Source organism: Myotis brandtii, unplaced genomic scaffold (assembly GCF_000412655.1).
Source record: "Myotis brandtii unplaced genomic scaffold, ASM41265v1 scaffold59, whole genome shotgun sequence".
In the NCBI taxonomy this organism is placed as follows: Eukaryota; Metazoa; Chordata; class Mammalia; order Chiroptera; family Vespertilionidae; genus Myotis; species Myotis brandtii.
Window position 1 is genome coordinate 4,252,558 of NW_005370223.1, and position 13,708 is coordinate 4,266,265.

Consider the following 13,708-nt stretch of genomic DNA (forward strand, 5'->3'; position numbering starts at 1 on the left):
CGTTACAGTTTCTTTAGAAGCTATGAAATTTTCAAAATTAAATATAGTTGAGCTCGACCTTACGTACCTTGCCTTTTTTTTTTTTGTCATTTCCAGCTACTAGTCTCTCCAAAGAAAACAACTTTCTTGTTTCTTTTAGTTCTGTGTGTGCCCGAGCTTTTTTCCCAGTCGCTTCTACAAAAACTGAAATGGTTCCAAACATCACTATTGTTTTTTCTTTTTTTCTGTAACTAATATTTAAATATCAACTTTATGGTAGAGTGCATATAAGACCAAATTTTCCCTAAAGGTATTTATTGTCTAGAATGGTGTTTTTCGGTTTGTTTGTTTGTTTGTTTTAATCTGTTAGCCTTCTTTTTTAGAAGTCATCTGAATGGTAGGTAGCCTTTTAATGACTGGCAGTTGTGTGGAGGAAGAACTGGAGTGGGGCCATATTAAAAGCTGGGAAATGAGTTAGATTTTTAAAAATGTTTTATTAAGATATATAAAAAACAAACCAAAAAAAAAGCTCTTAATATTTCACCAAAAATCACATCATGGTGACCAATGACCTTGGGAAAATGTTTTTATGATTAAATGTATGGATTTTATTCTTTTTTTTTCTTTTTGAATACATTATTTATTATTGATAGTATTACAGATATCTCCCATTTTCCTCCCCTTTACCCCTTCCCTCCCAGCCTTTATCTACCCACCCAGGGAAATTTTTTTAATTTAAGTACTTTATAAGTGCTCCTCTTAATGCTAAAACTGAAAAATAATCTTTTCATCTTTTGTTATTATGACAATTCCCATGCAAATCTTTAATATATTTATTTTAAGGACTGATTATGATAGCTCTCATAGAATGTTTTCAAAGTTTTATTCATTCTGTTAATTGGGAAAATGTTTCATGCACTTAGCCTTTGGTTAGCTTTTAAAAATTTATATGTGATATAAAAGAAAATATTAAGTTTGTATATCATGTAAATGTTTTTCCTAAAATGTCCGTTTTATTTTCTTATAGTAAATAATCACAGGGAACATTGTTTATTTTCATATAAACATGTGTCCTAAAGAAACAGTAATTATTACGTTGTTTTAGAATACTTGCTCAGACTGATTTTCTTAGTTGCATTTAGTGGGTGGGAGTGGAAATGGAAAATATTTGATGACCATGAAAGAAATCTAAATATTACCAAAAGCAGCAATACTATATGAATAAATATGAATGTGAATCAGGAGACTCAAATGGTGAAAGTTACAATAAATACATACTAGAAAAAATAAAAGATATTTTCTATACATTCAAAATGTTGAAGGTGTTTCTGATTTGATATATGTGACCTCATAAGGAGAGTGTATTAAATAAACTGCATAATCAAATTGCTATTTTGTTCTTTATCAAAATAAAAAAATACAGAATGGCAATTTGGGTCAAAAATAATGCCACAAACCAAATTTAGCTTTAATTACTATCTAGCCAAAAGAAGGAATAAACTATCAGCCAAGACCAAGGCTCTTTGATCTCACATTTCAACCTCCTTCTCCCCCACATGAATGAAGTGGTCTTTTCTCAAATGTTCAACAGGCCTTTTACCATTTGATCGGACAATTATTTTTAAAAAGGTTTAAAATGTGATCTGGAAAACCACATTGACTCTATGTGGCATATTTGCTATTCTTAGCCTGGTGGAATAAGCTGGAAGTGGATGAATAATGCAGGTTAGAAAGAAAACAGATGCTAAATATTACCAATAGGAAGGTTTTCCAGCAAGGAGACGTTCATTTTAGGACGAGATTTTTGTTGGCACTTTGGCATTATGACGATTATTTTTTTCCCTCCAGCTGTTACACATCTGTATCGAAGGCTGGGGCAATTGGCGTTGGTCAGAGCCCTTCAGCGTGGACCATGCCGGGACTTTTATTAGAACTATTCAGTACAAGGGTCGAACTGCCTCACTCATCATCAAGGTTCAGCAACTCAGTGGAGTGCAAAAACAGGTAAGTTCCCTTGTGTTCATGACCCACACAGCTCTTAGTCGTTGGATGTTGGATGTAATTAATGGAAGGGAAACTTAAAGAAATGGAAATAACAATAAAGAGAATCACAGTGATATGCCTAGTTACACCTACTGCAGCCGTGCACCTGAGCACTTAATAAGTGCTGTCGATGGTCCCGATGATGATGGAGATGGCTCAGACCCCCTTGTCCTTGTCTTTTACAAGAGCTGCTAACGAGCAGTAAAATTTACTGATTTTAGTTTCACCTCTTCTCCCTGTCACCACCTACCTCTGGTGGAGGTGCTAATGAGCTGTGAAATGGCCAAAAGGCCTTTATTGAGAAAGAAAAAAAAGCGAAGAGTGAAGGGACCCTGGATAACCCCCAGTGGATGACCAGGACTTGGTTCTCATAAGTGCAGTCATAGTCTGGGAGGAAGCGTTGACACCCGGGCTGGGTCTCCAGCCTTCTTTCCTAGGAGTCCATGCTCACTGCAGTAAAAACCCACTGCAGTCTAGCTCTTGGCATATAAAACCTCAGCTCTCAGCACATATTTCTACGTATTTTATAAAACTTCCTTTGGGCTGCTTTTGAAGTTCCAAGACTGCAAAGTGGGGGGAAAAGTATCTGACACTTTTTTGTGTTCTTAAGATGTGAAAATGTGGTTTTTAAAAGATGTTTCTCAAGCATGGAGCATATGACAAGAGTAGAAAGAAAAAAAGGAAGTATGAAAATCTGAAAGCTGGCTTCACTGCCCAAAGTATAACTGGGCTTGTCATACGGGTTTGAACATACACTTCTGCATCTTGATTGTAACAGTCTTTCCAGAACGTAGTGAACTGAGGACATGACAGCAGCAGCTCCCAGCCCCGGAAACAGAAAGGGGGAGCCTCCCTATGGAGCAGCAGGGCTACGCCATTGCTGTTTGCCAGGGGTGAGCAGGAAGCAACTGGTGAGGTGAACAGGAGGACCCACACGGTATTCCTGGCCCGAACCTAATCAGGTCGCAGCTGAATTGCATGTTACTATTGTGGGCAAAAGAAGTGAAATGAGAACTATAACCGAGGCATCTCAGAAGTGAAGCATAGAGTAGTCTCCCCAGTCAACTGATGGCTACAGTGGAACTGGGTAAAATGAAAGGTACTAAGTATGTGACACAGTCTGCTCTTAAATTACAAATTGATGTAAACCTAACAACGTACGCAACTAATAGTAAGTGCGAAGGGAATTTAGAGGTTTCACTAAAGCGGTATGACTTGAGCTGGACTTTGTAACACATGGAGAATGTGGATGAAGGGAGGGCATTTCAAGCAGACGGTGAGGGGACTGCCTAACTAGTGTGAGTATTAAGCTGGAAAGTCATAAGAACAAGCAGCGTCACTGACTCCCATCTGCCCTCAGAACTTTCTTACATGGATGTGCTCTCAACAAATACCTCCCCCTCGTGCAGACCGGTTTTCTGACTCTGTCACTCGCGATCTTCCAAGAATGCCTATCCACCTCCTCATTCACCAGCGTGCCTGAGAAAAGGTCCTCCAGCATCTGTTTGAATACTCCAGGCGATGAGAGGCTCATGCTCTCACACAGCAGCCCTTCCCATTACTTCTAGCTATTAATGAGGGTTTTTTTCCCCTAATTTTGAGTCGAAATCATTACCACTCAGCCAGTTTTGACCATTCCTCAGAATTTGTGAGGTGGACAGAACAGCCACCCACCTTGTTGGGAGGACGCCCCTCTGCACCTTCAAGAACAGGAGGGAAGCAAGGATGTTTTCCTACTTTCCTTCTCTCTAGGCTAGTGGTTCTCGAGCTGAAGAGTATATCACAGTCCTTGGGGTACCTGTTAAGATAGATTCCTGGTCACACTCCCACGGGACCAGGTCCAGGAACTCTTGGTGTGATGTGCTCATTTCTAACAAGTTCTCAGGTGATGATGCTTCTGGTCCGGGGGCCATGCTTTGACCACACAGCTCTGTCGGACCTTTCCCAGTTCATTCACCTCTTGTGCATGAAGTTGCTGGGCCAGCTACCAACTAGTGGAATGGCAGGGTCCTTCTATGAAGAAATGGTTTCCGTGGTAGGTCCTGGTGGTTAAGGCAGTTGGCTATGTGCCCTTGCTAGCTGTGTGATCTTGCCAGTTATTTAACCTTTGTGAATCACTGTCCTCATCTGTAAAATGGGGGTAGTATAGTGCCATCCTCAAGAAGTTAGTGGGAGGATTAAATGAGTCTTTACATGTAAAGTCCTCACAACATGTCTGGCCCACTGTCGTAACCCAGCAAGCTTTCGTTACAATAACAATGATGAAATACTCCTAGGGAGGAGTGGCACCAGTTGGACTTGTTTTGTTTACTCTAAGTCTCTCATTCTTTCATGCATATTACATATTTTCAAGGAGTGACATTAAATTTCAGGGATAAATGAATATATATAATGTTCCGGAGCAGATATGACACACTACAATAGTTCACCACAAGTCAAAAAAGTTGGTCATGAAAAATACATTTTTTTTCAATTCTCAAAAATGTTACCTGTTTCTTTTTTCTGATTGTAAAAGATTTCCCATAACTAGTACCTATTACCCATATGATCTTAGACAAATTTCTTAATCTTTCCATGTTTTATATTCCTTTTGTAAAAGAAAGCACCCAGAAAATATTAGTTCACTTTTGTTATTTTTGTATTAACTGTTATAAAATATTTCTAAAACCACAGATAGTCTAATGAAGAAAATAAAAATTACCCATAATTCAACCACCCAAAGATAAATACTATTATTACTTTCATGTATTTTTTTCTATGTAGATGTTTTTAAACAATTTGAGATCTGGTTATAATAACAATTTTTCAACTTGTTTTTTTCCACTTAAAACATAATTCTTCTCATGTTATCTAAAATTCCTGAAAATTTTCTTTGAATGGTTGCATATTAATTTACCATATGGTACATTGAAACAGCATTTTCTTGTTGTTGGGTTTTTAGATAATTTCCAATTGTCACTATAATAAATACTTATAAATAAATATCTTTGTGTATAAATAGATGTCCAAATTTCTGAGTCTATCCCTAATATAATTTGCTATAAAATTTAATTCCTTGAGCAAAGTATATGAATGTTTTTATGGTACTTGATGCATATTCCCAAACTAAAAACATGTATTTTTATTCTTTAACAAAAATTCATTGTTTTTTCTCACCAAATTCTTGTTAGGGCTACACTGATCTTTTAAATATATGTTTGCCCCAAAACTTCTGCTGATTTTCTTAGTTTTCAAACTAAGCATTTTTTTTCTTTATTGATTAAGGTATTACATATGTGTCCTTATCCCCCCCATTGCTTCCCCCCCCCCCACTCATGCCCTCACCCCCCTGGTGTCTGTGTCCATTGGTTAGGCTTATATGCATGCATACAAGTCCTTTGGTTGATCTCTCCCCCATACCCCCACCCTCCCCTACCTTCCCTCTGAAGTTTGATGGTCTGATCGATGCTTCTCTGTCTCTGGATCTGTTTTTGTTCATCAGTTTATGTTGTTCATTATTTTTTTAAAAAAATATTAATATAAAGAGGGGTTCAAAACATAACTAACAAAAATAATTTCCATACATTTCAAGTTAAGGAATTCTTTTAATCATTCTTTGCATTAATGTCAAATACTAGTATACATATTTTAAGACATCTGGTGCCAAATGACATTTCAGAATTTTTCCAAATGTTATTTGTACTGATTAATGTTGGTAATCATCTTCTGTGGGGACTGCCTCTCACACTTTTTTCTGCTTCTACCCTATTTATAATCAATAATCCTAAAAAAAAAAAATAGAATCTAGCCACACAAAAAAGTCCTATTGGAGAGCAGTAATGAAGCGGGGCAGCCTTCACCTGTCTAAAGGGACGTGTCTTCGTCTCCCAGAGGAGCTGGAAGTCCCTTTCACATTCCCACTGTTCAGTTATATTTTGAATGTTAGCATTTCTTGTAGTCAGGTGAGACTGAGCTCTATGCTAGAGCCATTTAAAAACTTAGCAGGTTGTGAAACGCGGTACACAGAAGCAGCAATTTATTTAACTTGGAAAGAAGCAAATGGCGAGTGGTTAATACTGAACCTGGGTGATACTGAAAGGTTCAGCAGACCACCATGCCAACCTCAAAGGCACCGCTGCAGGCATTGAACTTGTGAAAAACCTTTCTAGTCAGTATTTTTCAGTCTCTCTCTCTCTCTTTCTCTCTGTGTGTCCCTCCCTCCTCCCTCTCTCCCTTTATACTTCTCCCTCCTCCCCTCCACCACCACCACACACACACAAGCAAAAATTTACAGTGTCTTTTTAAATTGGATTTATTATTTTATTGTCAGGGTAGATTAATTAACATTGAGATTAGCTCTAGTTCAAGTACATCAGAGACACAGATTTCCTCAATTAGCCGGGTCAGGGAGGAAGATAGGAACCAAGCCTTCAGAAGAGTTTTGTGGATGCCTGCCTCCCTGTCTCTTGGTTTCTTTCCTTCTACTCAGCCTGGGCCTGGGAATTTGCAATAAACTGCAGCTGCCTAATTACGAAGCCCTACTCGGGGAGATGGTGTACCTTGACCACATTACTAGGCCCCTGTGTAATGGAAAATTGACTGGTGCTCTTTTGAGCAGTGACTTTTGGTTATGGTCTGTACCCCGCCTTCCCTCTGCCCCTCAGATTCCCAGGCACTTTGTACAGCTACTCATGCACACGGATTTGCTTCCATGTTTCCCACCCCCTGATGGAACTTCACCACTCTAAAACCTTACATGTACGTGTGTATGTCCGTGTAGACATTGGTATCTTTATCCATACACTTTTAATCATGGCTGAGATATCATTTTCCAGTGCATCTGGTGCTCTGGAGTCCTTCTTTAATATCGCTATTCTCCTTGGCACTGATCTAATAAGAGTTCTGAAACCTGCTAAGTACAATCATATGTGGAAATCTTCAGTACACATCTTTGTGGCTTTGGGGAAAGAGGGGAATTAGTGTGAAACCTGGAAATGTGTATTAAAGAGAAACCCTACATTTAAAAAATTAAGTAGCTGTCTTCAACTGATAAATTAATCTTGAAATTCTAACCATAATGTTCAAAATAAAGGCCTTGTAAGTGTTGCCACTTTGAAGAAAAGCAGACGTGGCTGCACGGAACCCTGCGTGGGAGCCACACGCAGAGGCCAGGAGGAGCAGCCGTGCTGGATGCCCCTCATCCAGTGGCCTTCCCTCCTGGCCACTTTTAAAGGTTTTCTTTTTATCAAATTTGAAAGCCTGTTTAACAGGCTTTTTAGTTGAAAATGAAACTATAAAAACCCACCAAGACGATCTCTGTCTTTAAACAAAGTGAGTCCCAGATGGTTGCAGAGATGCTGTGGTTTCTGTGAGAGACAGTGAAATTCTCCCCAACCTTCTGGGGCCCAAAGGTTGTGAAGCAAGAGAGCCGTGGTGCATGGCCAGGCTGGCTCATCCAGAATGCGAACTGACTTCCGTACGGCCTCAGAGCTCTCGAATGTTTGCTTAAAGTTCGGTGATGCTGTGGCATCAAAATAGTCATCGTGAATGTGTGTTAACCCCTCGCATACACTAAAGAAAAACTTGCCTCCTAATTTAGGACCCATAGTTCAGTTGAGTGTTATGTTAGCTATTGTGAAAACATTGTTTTTGTTTTAAATATATATGTAATGGCCAGAGTATCTAGGGGAAATATAACAGTTAAGCACAGCTTGGTTTTCACAGATGTATTCCTTCTAAAGAAAACTGAAAGGAATAAATCGTTGGAAAATAAATCTTTAAGAAAATGCTAAACCTCACTATTCAAATAATGCAAGTTGAAACAACAATAACAGTTTTTCTTCTGTCAATACAACAGGTTCTTGGGGGTAAAACTATAGTTCTTAAATAGTTATTCATGTTTGTGTAAGTAATAGTTCATTAAAAACAATGGTTACAAAATATTCTTAGTGACATAGCAAAAATATCAATTAGGATGTTTTCAGCTTAAAGTTACAAAATCGGCTTTTTAATCTTCATAGCAAGTTATTGAGGCAGACACTATTATGGTTCCTGTTTTACATTTACCATCGCACATGGCAAGAGGGCAGGAAGCAGGCTCCGTGTTGGTCAGCTAAGCGCCTCGATGCTCTGCTGCTCTGCCTCCACCTGGGTTTCCCTCCTGTTTCGGGATGGCCGCAGAGGGATCTGCATTCCTCTCCTCACACCTTGCAGGCCAGGAGAGAGGACTTGTCCCCCTTTTTATCCAGGAGCAAGTCTCCCCCAGAGCCTTTTAGCAGTCTTTCCTTCCATATTATTAGCCAAGAGTCCCATGTTTATCCCTTAATCATTGCAAAAGGAACTACCAGGATTAGCTTATGCCAATTATGATACAGTACTCAGTACACCTTCCCTGAATGCTTTGTTGATATTTGAGACCTAAACCAAGTCAGGGTTTTTAATAGCAAGGGAGGAGGAGGGGCCAGCTATTTGGATCAAAACCAGTGGTGTCTGCCACATTTACATTATGATGGGCAGCCTTTATCCTCTTTTTATAGTTCTAAGTTTTCTTGATCCGTAGGTATCAATGAGAGACTATCAAGGTGATTATCAGCACAGACTCTGTGCCAGGTGGGTAATATTGGCAAGTTATTCCCCATCTGTGCCTCCATTTTCTCCTTGTTAAGATGAGGAGTCATCGTAGCACCTATGTTATAAGGTTGCTGTGAGATGAAAAGAGTTAATTTGTGAAAGGCTGGTATTAGTCAGGGCTCTTCAAAGAAAGAACCAGAAGATGTGTGTGTGCGCGCACAGATATTTACACACATATATTATGTATGTACGAACAGAAGTAGCGGGAAAGATTTGTGATAAGTTGGCTCACATGATTATGGAGGTCAGGAAGTCCCAAGATTCGAGGTCTGCAAGTTAGAGACCCCGTGGCCGGCATGGAGTTCAAGTCCTAAACCAGCAGGAGGCTGGCCCAGGAAGAGCTGATGTTTCAATCCACGTCCAGTGGCCGAGAAAAACCAGTGTCCAGCTCCGGCAGTCGGCAGGAGGGGTTCCCTCCCACTCTGGCCCCTCTGTTCAGATCCACAGTTGATAGAACAAGGCCCACGCACATTTGGAGGGCAGTCTGCTTCACGCATCAGCCCTCTCAGATGTTAATCTCATCCAGACAGCCTCCCAGACACACCCAGACCAGACCACGCGTGACCGGATCTGTGTGCCCTGACACATAAAATGAACCATCACATGCTTAGGCCTGTAACTCCGCAGTGTTTACACTAGTTATTATTTTATAACCTGAAATAATATTACAAAGAAGGAAATCCAGATGGGAAAGTCCTATTTCCCCCATTATGGTGAGTATTCCTATTATGGAAGGATTTGCTTTCTGAAAGTATTCACTTTATAAGAATAAATTTTGCATTGTCTTTTCCATTTCAATCTATTTAAGAGATATTTCTTAATCCCTACTATGAACTATACTCTTAGCTGACTGAAAAGTTGGATAATCCATGGGGTTAATGAGTAATTCTGTGTGTTTTATAAAGATACATGCTTCTACACTATAGGAAAAACCTGAATAAAATAAAATACAACTAGGCATCTGAGTAACAAATTGTCTTATTGCGTAAGAATAGAATAAACCCTTGGAGATCAGCTTCAGGGAACAGATTGATCACAACCGTCCTCTCAGCTACCAGAGGGAAGTCTTATTTTCGGTCCCCATCCTTTCTTTCTGCTGCATCATTTGTACCATTGACCACCTCCCCTTGGCCAGTCCCTTCCCGGGGCTCCCGCAGCACTGGTCTCACCTGCTCCACCACCACCCCTTCACCCCTTGTTCCCCGGCCTCTGCTTTGGCTTCTCACCCTGAGAAGCTCTCCCTAAAGTGTTGGTCAGTTGCTGGGTTTGAGCCTCTACCTTCTCTTCCAAGTAAACTATTTTCCTGTGAACATTTGCAAGTCTTTTATCTCCAGCCCCCTTTCCTCTCAAGCATATGGCCAGTATTTCTAGCTGGACCTGCACACACACCCCCACCCCTATGTGTCTCTCCTTTGAATGCTGCAAACTCAATAGAGCAAACTCTCTCCTTTTAAGCCTCTTTTTCTTCTTGCACTCTATAAGGTAATAACTTTTTTCTTTTTTAATTGAGTTTAGAGAGAGGGGGAATGGAGAGAGAGAGAGAGAGAGAGAGAGAGAGAGAGAGAGAATTTGTTGCTCCATTTATTTATGCATTCATTGGTTGCTTCTTGTATGTGCCCTCACTGGAGGTGGAACCCGCAACATTGGTGTAACTGGATGACGCTCTGGCCAGCCGAGCTACCCAGCCAGAGACTTCATTTATTTCCTTCCTTCCCTCCTTCCTTCCTTCCTTCCTTCCTTCCTTCCTTCCTTCCTTCCTTCCTTCCTTCCTTCTTTTTTTAAATCCTCACCCAAGGATATTTTTCCATTACTTTTAGATAGAGTGGAAGGAGGGAGGGAAAGGGGGGGAAGGAGCGAGAGAGAGAGACATTGGTGAGAGAGACATCTATCAGTTGCCTCCCGCATGCACCCCAACCTGCAACCCTTCAGAATTGATGAAGGCCTTATTTATTTATTGTCTTTTAGATTATCATCTGTGGAAGACAGATCATCTGTAGTTACTTGTCTCAAAGCATAGAACTGAAAGTCGTCCAGCATTACATGGGTCACGATGGACAAGCTGTGGTTCGAGAACATTTTGACTGCCTCACAGCCCAGCAGAAGTTGCCTTCCTACATCCTGGAAAACAGTGAGCTGACAGAGCTGTGTGTGAAGGCCAAAGGAGATGAAGACTGGTCGAGGGACGTGTGCCTGGAGTCCGCCGCCCCCGAGCACAGCGTTGTCATCCAGGTACGAGAAGTGGCACAATCTAGAGGAGAGCAGCTTTACAATTAAAACTGTCAGGATGTCCTGTATTCAATGCAGACCTCTGATTAAAAGATGACTTATTCCGGGAATATGAAGGACGTCTGTAATACTGTCGGCAATAAGAATGAAAGGCAGTGTATTCAAAAGAGGGGAGACCTGAAATAATGTGAAGTGGCGTTACGTGTTGCTTCTCAGACTTCCTCCCCATCCCAGGACAACACGTGTGTATCCGGTCCAGGCGTTCGTATAGCCAAATGCTGCCCTTCCCAGAGGAAGGCGAGTTGTATCTTGAAAAAGCTCCTGGTGCACAGGCTTTGTCGGGGAGAAAGAGTGTCCTCCCCACTCAGGAATCTGTGATGACCTGTGACTTTTTTATCTCTTCCTCGATCTCCACCATCATCACTTTCATCCCCATAAAGGACAAATCCTCTCTCCCATTCTCCCATTCTCCCACTCAGTCTTATATCAGTCTCTCCCCGTAGAAGTCCCCTCGTCTTGATGGAAAAAATTGCCCCCATGAACTCACTGCACATCCACTTTATGCCATAAAGAAGTCTGTTTTTGCTTAGTTTTCTTTTTTATGGCTCTTTTCTATAACTTCAAACCTTTTAATCCTCCCAACCGGTATTATACCTGTGCCTTATTTTCATTAATCAGTAACCGGGGTTTGATGGGACCCTTTTCTATGCCACCTGCAGGTGCCATCTTCAAACAGCTCCATTATTTACGTCTGGTGCACCGTTCTGACTTTGGAACCCAACTCTCAAGTGCAACAGCGACTGGTGAGTGCTTCCCAATCCTAAAATATGGTATATGACTCTGACCTTTTCTGTTCTGAAATAAATTAAGGTCAGAGTGACCCAAGGAAGAGATTTATTACGTTTGTTTCAGCATCAAACAGCTGGAATACTGCAACAAAGCAAATATGAAAGTTCTTCTGTCCTCTTATTTTTACAGATTGTGTTCAGCCCTCTCTTTATCATGAGGAGTCATCTTCCAGACCCCATTATCATACATTTGGAGAAAAGGAGTCTGGGATTGAGCGAAACACAAATTATTCCAGGAAAAGGGCAGGAGAAACCGCTGCAAAACATAGAACCTGACCTTGTGCATCACCTCACATTTCAAGCAAGGTACTGGGAAAATCCTTATATTTCCCTAAGAGAAGTTCAGTAGAAAATTAACCTATTGAGAGGAAGAGGGAAGATTGAGGTTTTTGTATGATATCTTATGAGAATGTTGTTTTAAAATTATCCTGCCGACTGTTCTCTTATTCTCTTCTATAGTTTTAAATAAAATTCAGCCTTTTTTTTTATTAAGCTTAGAAATAAACAAGAGGGATCATCAGAAAATTTAATTGGCACATAATTTCTCTCACAGAAGAAGAGATGAATAGAGACCTCACCCAAGCACGGTTGTGGTCGGGGGAGGGGGAGGAAGAGGAAGAAGCCAGGGCCAGGTCATGCAAACACGGTGTCACCAAAACCTAAAACACCAAAAGTTGACTCAACCTCACAAAAGAAGTACCGGACTATACTACCTTTGTACTTAATTCTTTTCCGTAAGCTGCAGACCACTGTGGAAACCTGATATTCTTGCTTTTTCTCCCCACTTCCCAGAGAAGAAGATGATCCTTCACATTGCGCTGTCCCCATCTCAACGTGCCTCGTTAAGCAGATAGCTTCGAAGGCGCACCCGGGAGGTCCCATTCACCAGATCCTTGATGACTTCTACGGGCCAGAGAAATCCCTTCACCCCCTGTGGCCCTATAGCAGGAAGGATACTGACAGGTAATGTCCTCCAGCAATCTTTTTCTACAAACATTTCTCAATATTAAGTAATAAAAAGACCATTCACAACAACTTTAGATATCCAAAATAAAGGGTGTGTTTGTAAAAAGAAGATACTTGCCTGTATGTGTCAGATTCCGCCCTTTTATCATCCAGTAGATGTGCTTTGTAGATGACTTTACTCATAATCTGGCACATAATTGCATGAAAATTTTCTCCTGGTGCACACCCAGCATTAGATAATGGTGGTGTGAAGGGGTGTCCTGCCGGACACTGTGTGTCTGGGGTCCTTAGCCATGTTTCCTGAACACTGAAGTAGCTGTATTTCACCGAGTCCCTTGATGTGGTCTTTGGAACAGGAACGAACAGCTCAGTCAGTGGGACAGCCCGATGCGCGTGAAGCTGTCAGTCTGGAAGCCACATGTTAGAACCTTGCTGATAGAGCTTCTCCCCTGGGCCCTGCTGATCAATCAGTCCCAGTGGGACCTCTGGCTGTTTGAAGGAGAGAAGATTGTTCTGCAGGTTCCTGCTGGCAAAATTATTATTCCTCCTAATTTTCAGGTACTATAACTTTTTTTAACTAATACGAATTCCTTTCTTTCAACAGCTAGCTTTTATTCTGAGGTTGCATTTATGTTCACAGCAGAATGAATCAGATGTGGGAAACTGTCCTCTGAGATGCACATGTAAGGGGTATGGAATGTTCTTTGATATTCAAACATCTCAGATGTCCTTTTTTGCCCATCAGCAGTATTCATGTTTGAGATATCATTAACTTTGATAACTTGTACTGTTACATTCTCATTTCCATTGTGTACGGGATGTTTGACAAGCATTAGAACCAGTCTGCTCAGATATATTAAGGCCATAGAGCCATATTCTGTGCTAACCAACCCCCCAGAGATCTGCAAGATGGTTAAGAATTGAGGATTTCTGAGCAACCATTTTTGTCAGGGCCCCCTTTTTAAATAAGTGGATTTGAATTCCATAATAATGATGCCCACCCAGTGTTGACAATAACATGGAATCATCACTGACGG

At 40.9% G+C, this 13,708-nt stretch overlaps 1 protein-coding gene across 2 annotated transcripts in view; it reads left to right on the forward strand.

Moving 5' to 3' along the window:
• VPS13B (vacuolar protein sorting 13 homolog B (yeast)) overlaps window positions 1–13,708 on the forward strand; it is a 631,834-nt gene that overhangs the window by 562,846 nt on the left and 55,280 nt on the right. For both annotated transcript variants that reach the window (XM_005879267.2, XM_005879266.2), the window contains exons 43-48: window positions 1,828–1,983; window positions 10,597–10,860; window positions 11,577–11,660; window positions 11,836–12,011; window positions 12,498–12,668; window positions 13,028–13,229. In XM_005879267.2, the coding sequence (XP_005879329.1) occupies window positions 1,828–1,983; window positions 10,597–10,860; window positions 11,577–11,660; window positions 11,836–12,011; window positions 12,498–12,668; window positions 13,028–13,229 (1,053 nt within the window). The remainder of the gene's footprint in view (window positions 1–1,827; window positions 1,984–10,596; window positions 10,861–11,576; window positions 11,661–11,835; window positions 12,012–12,497; window positions 12,669–13,027; window positions 13,230–13,708) is intronic.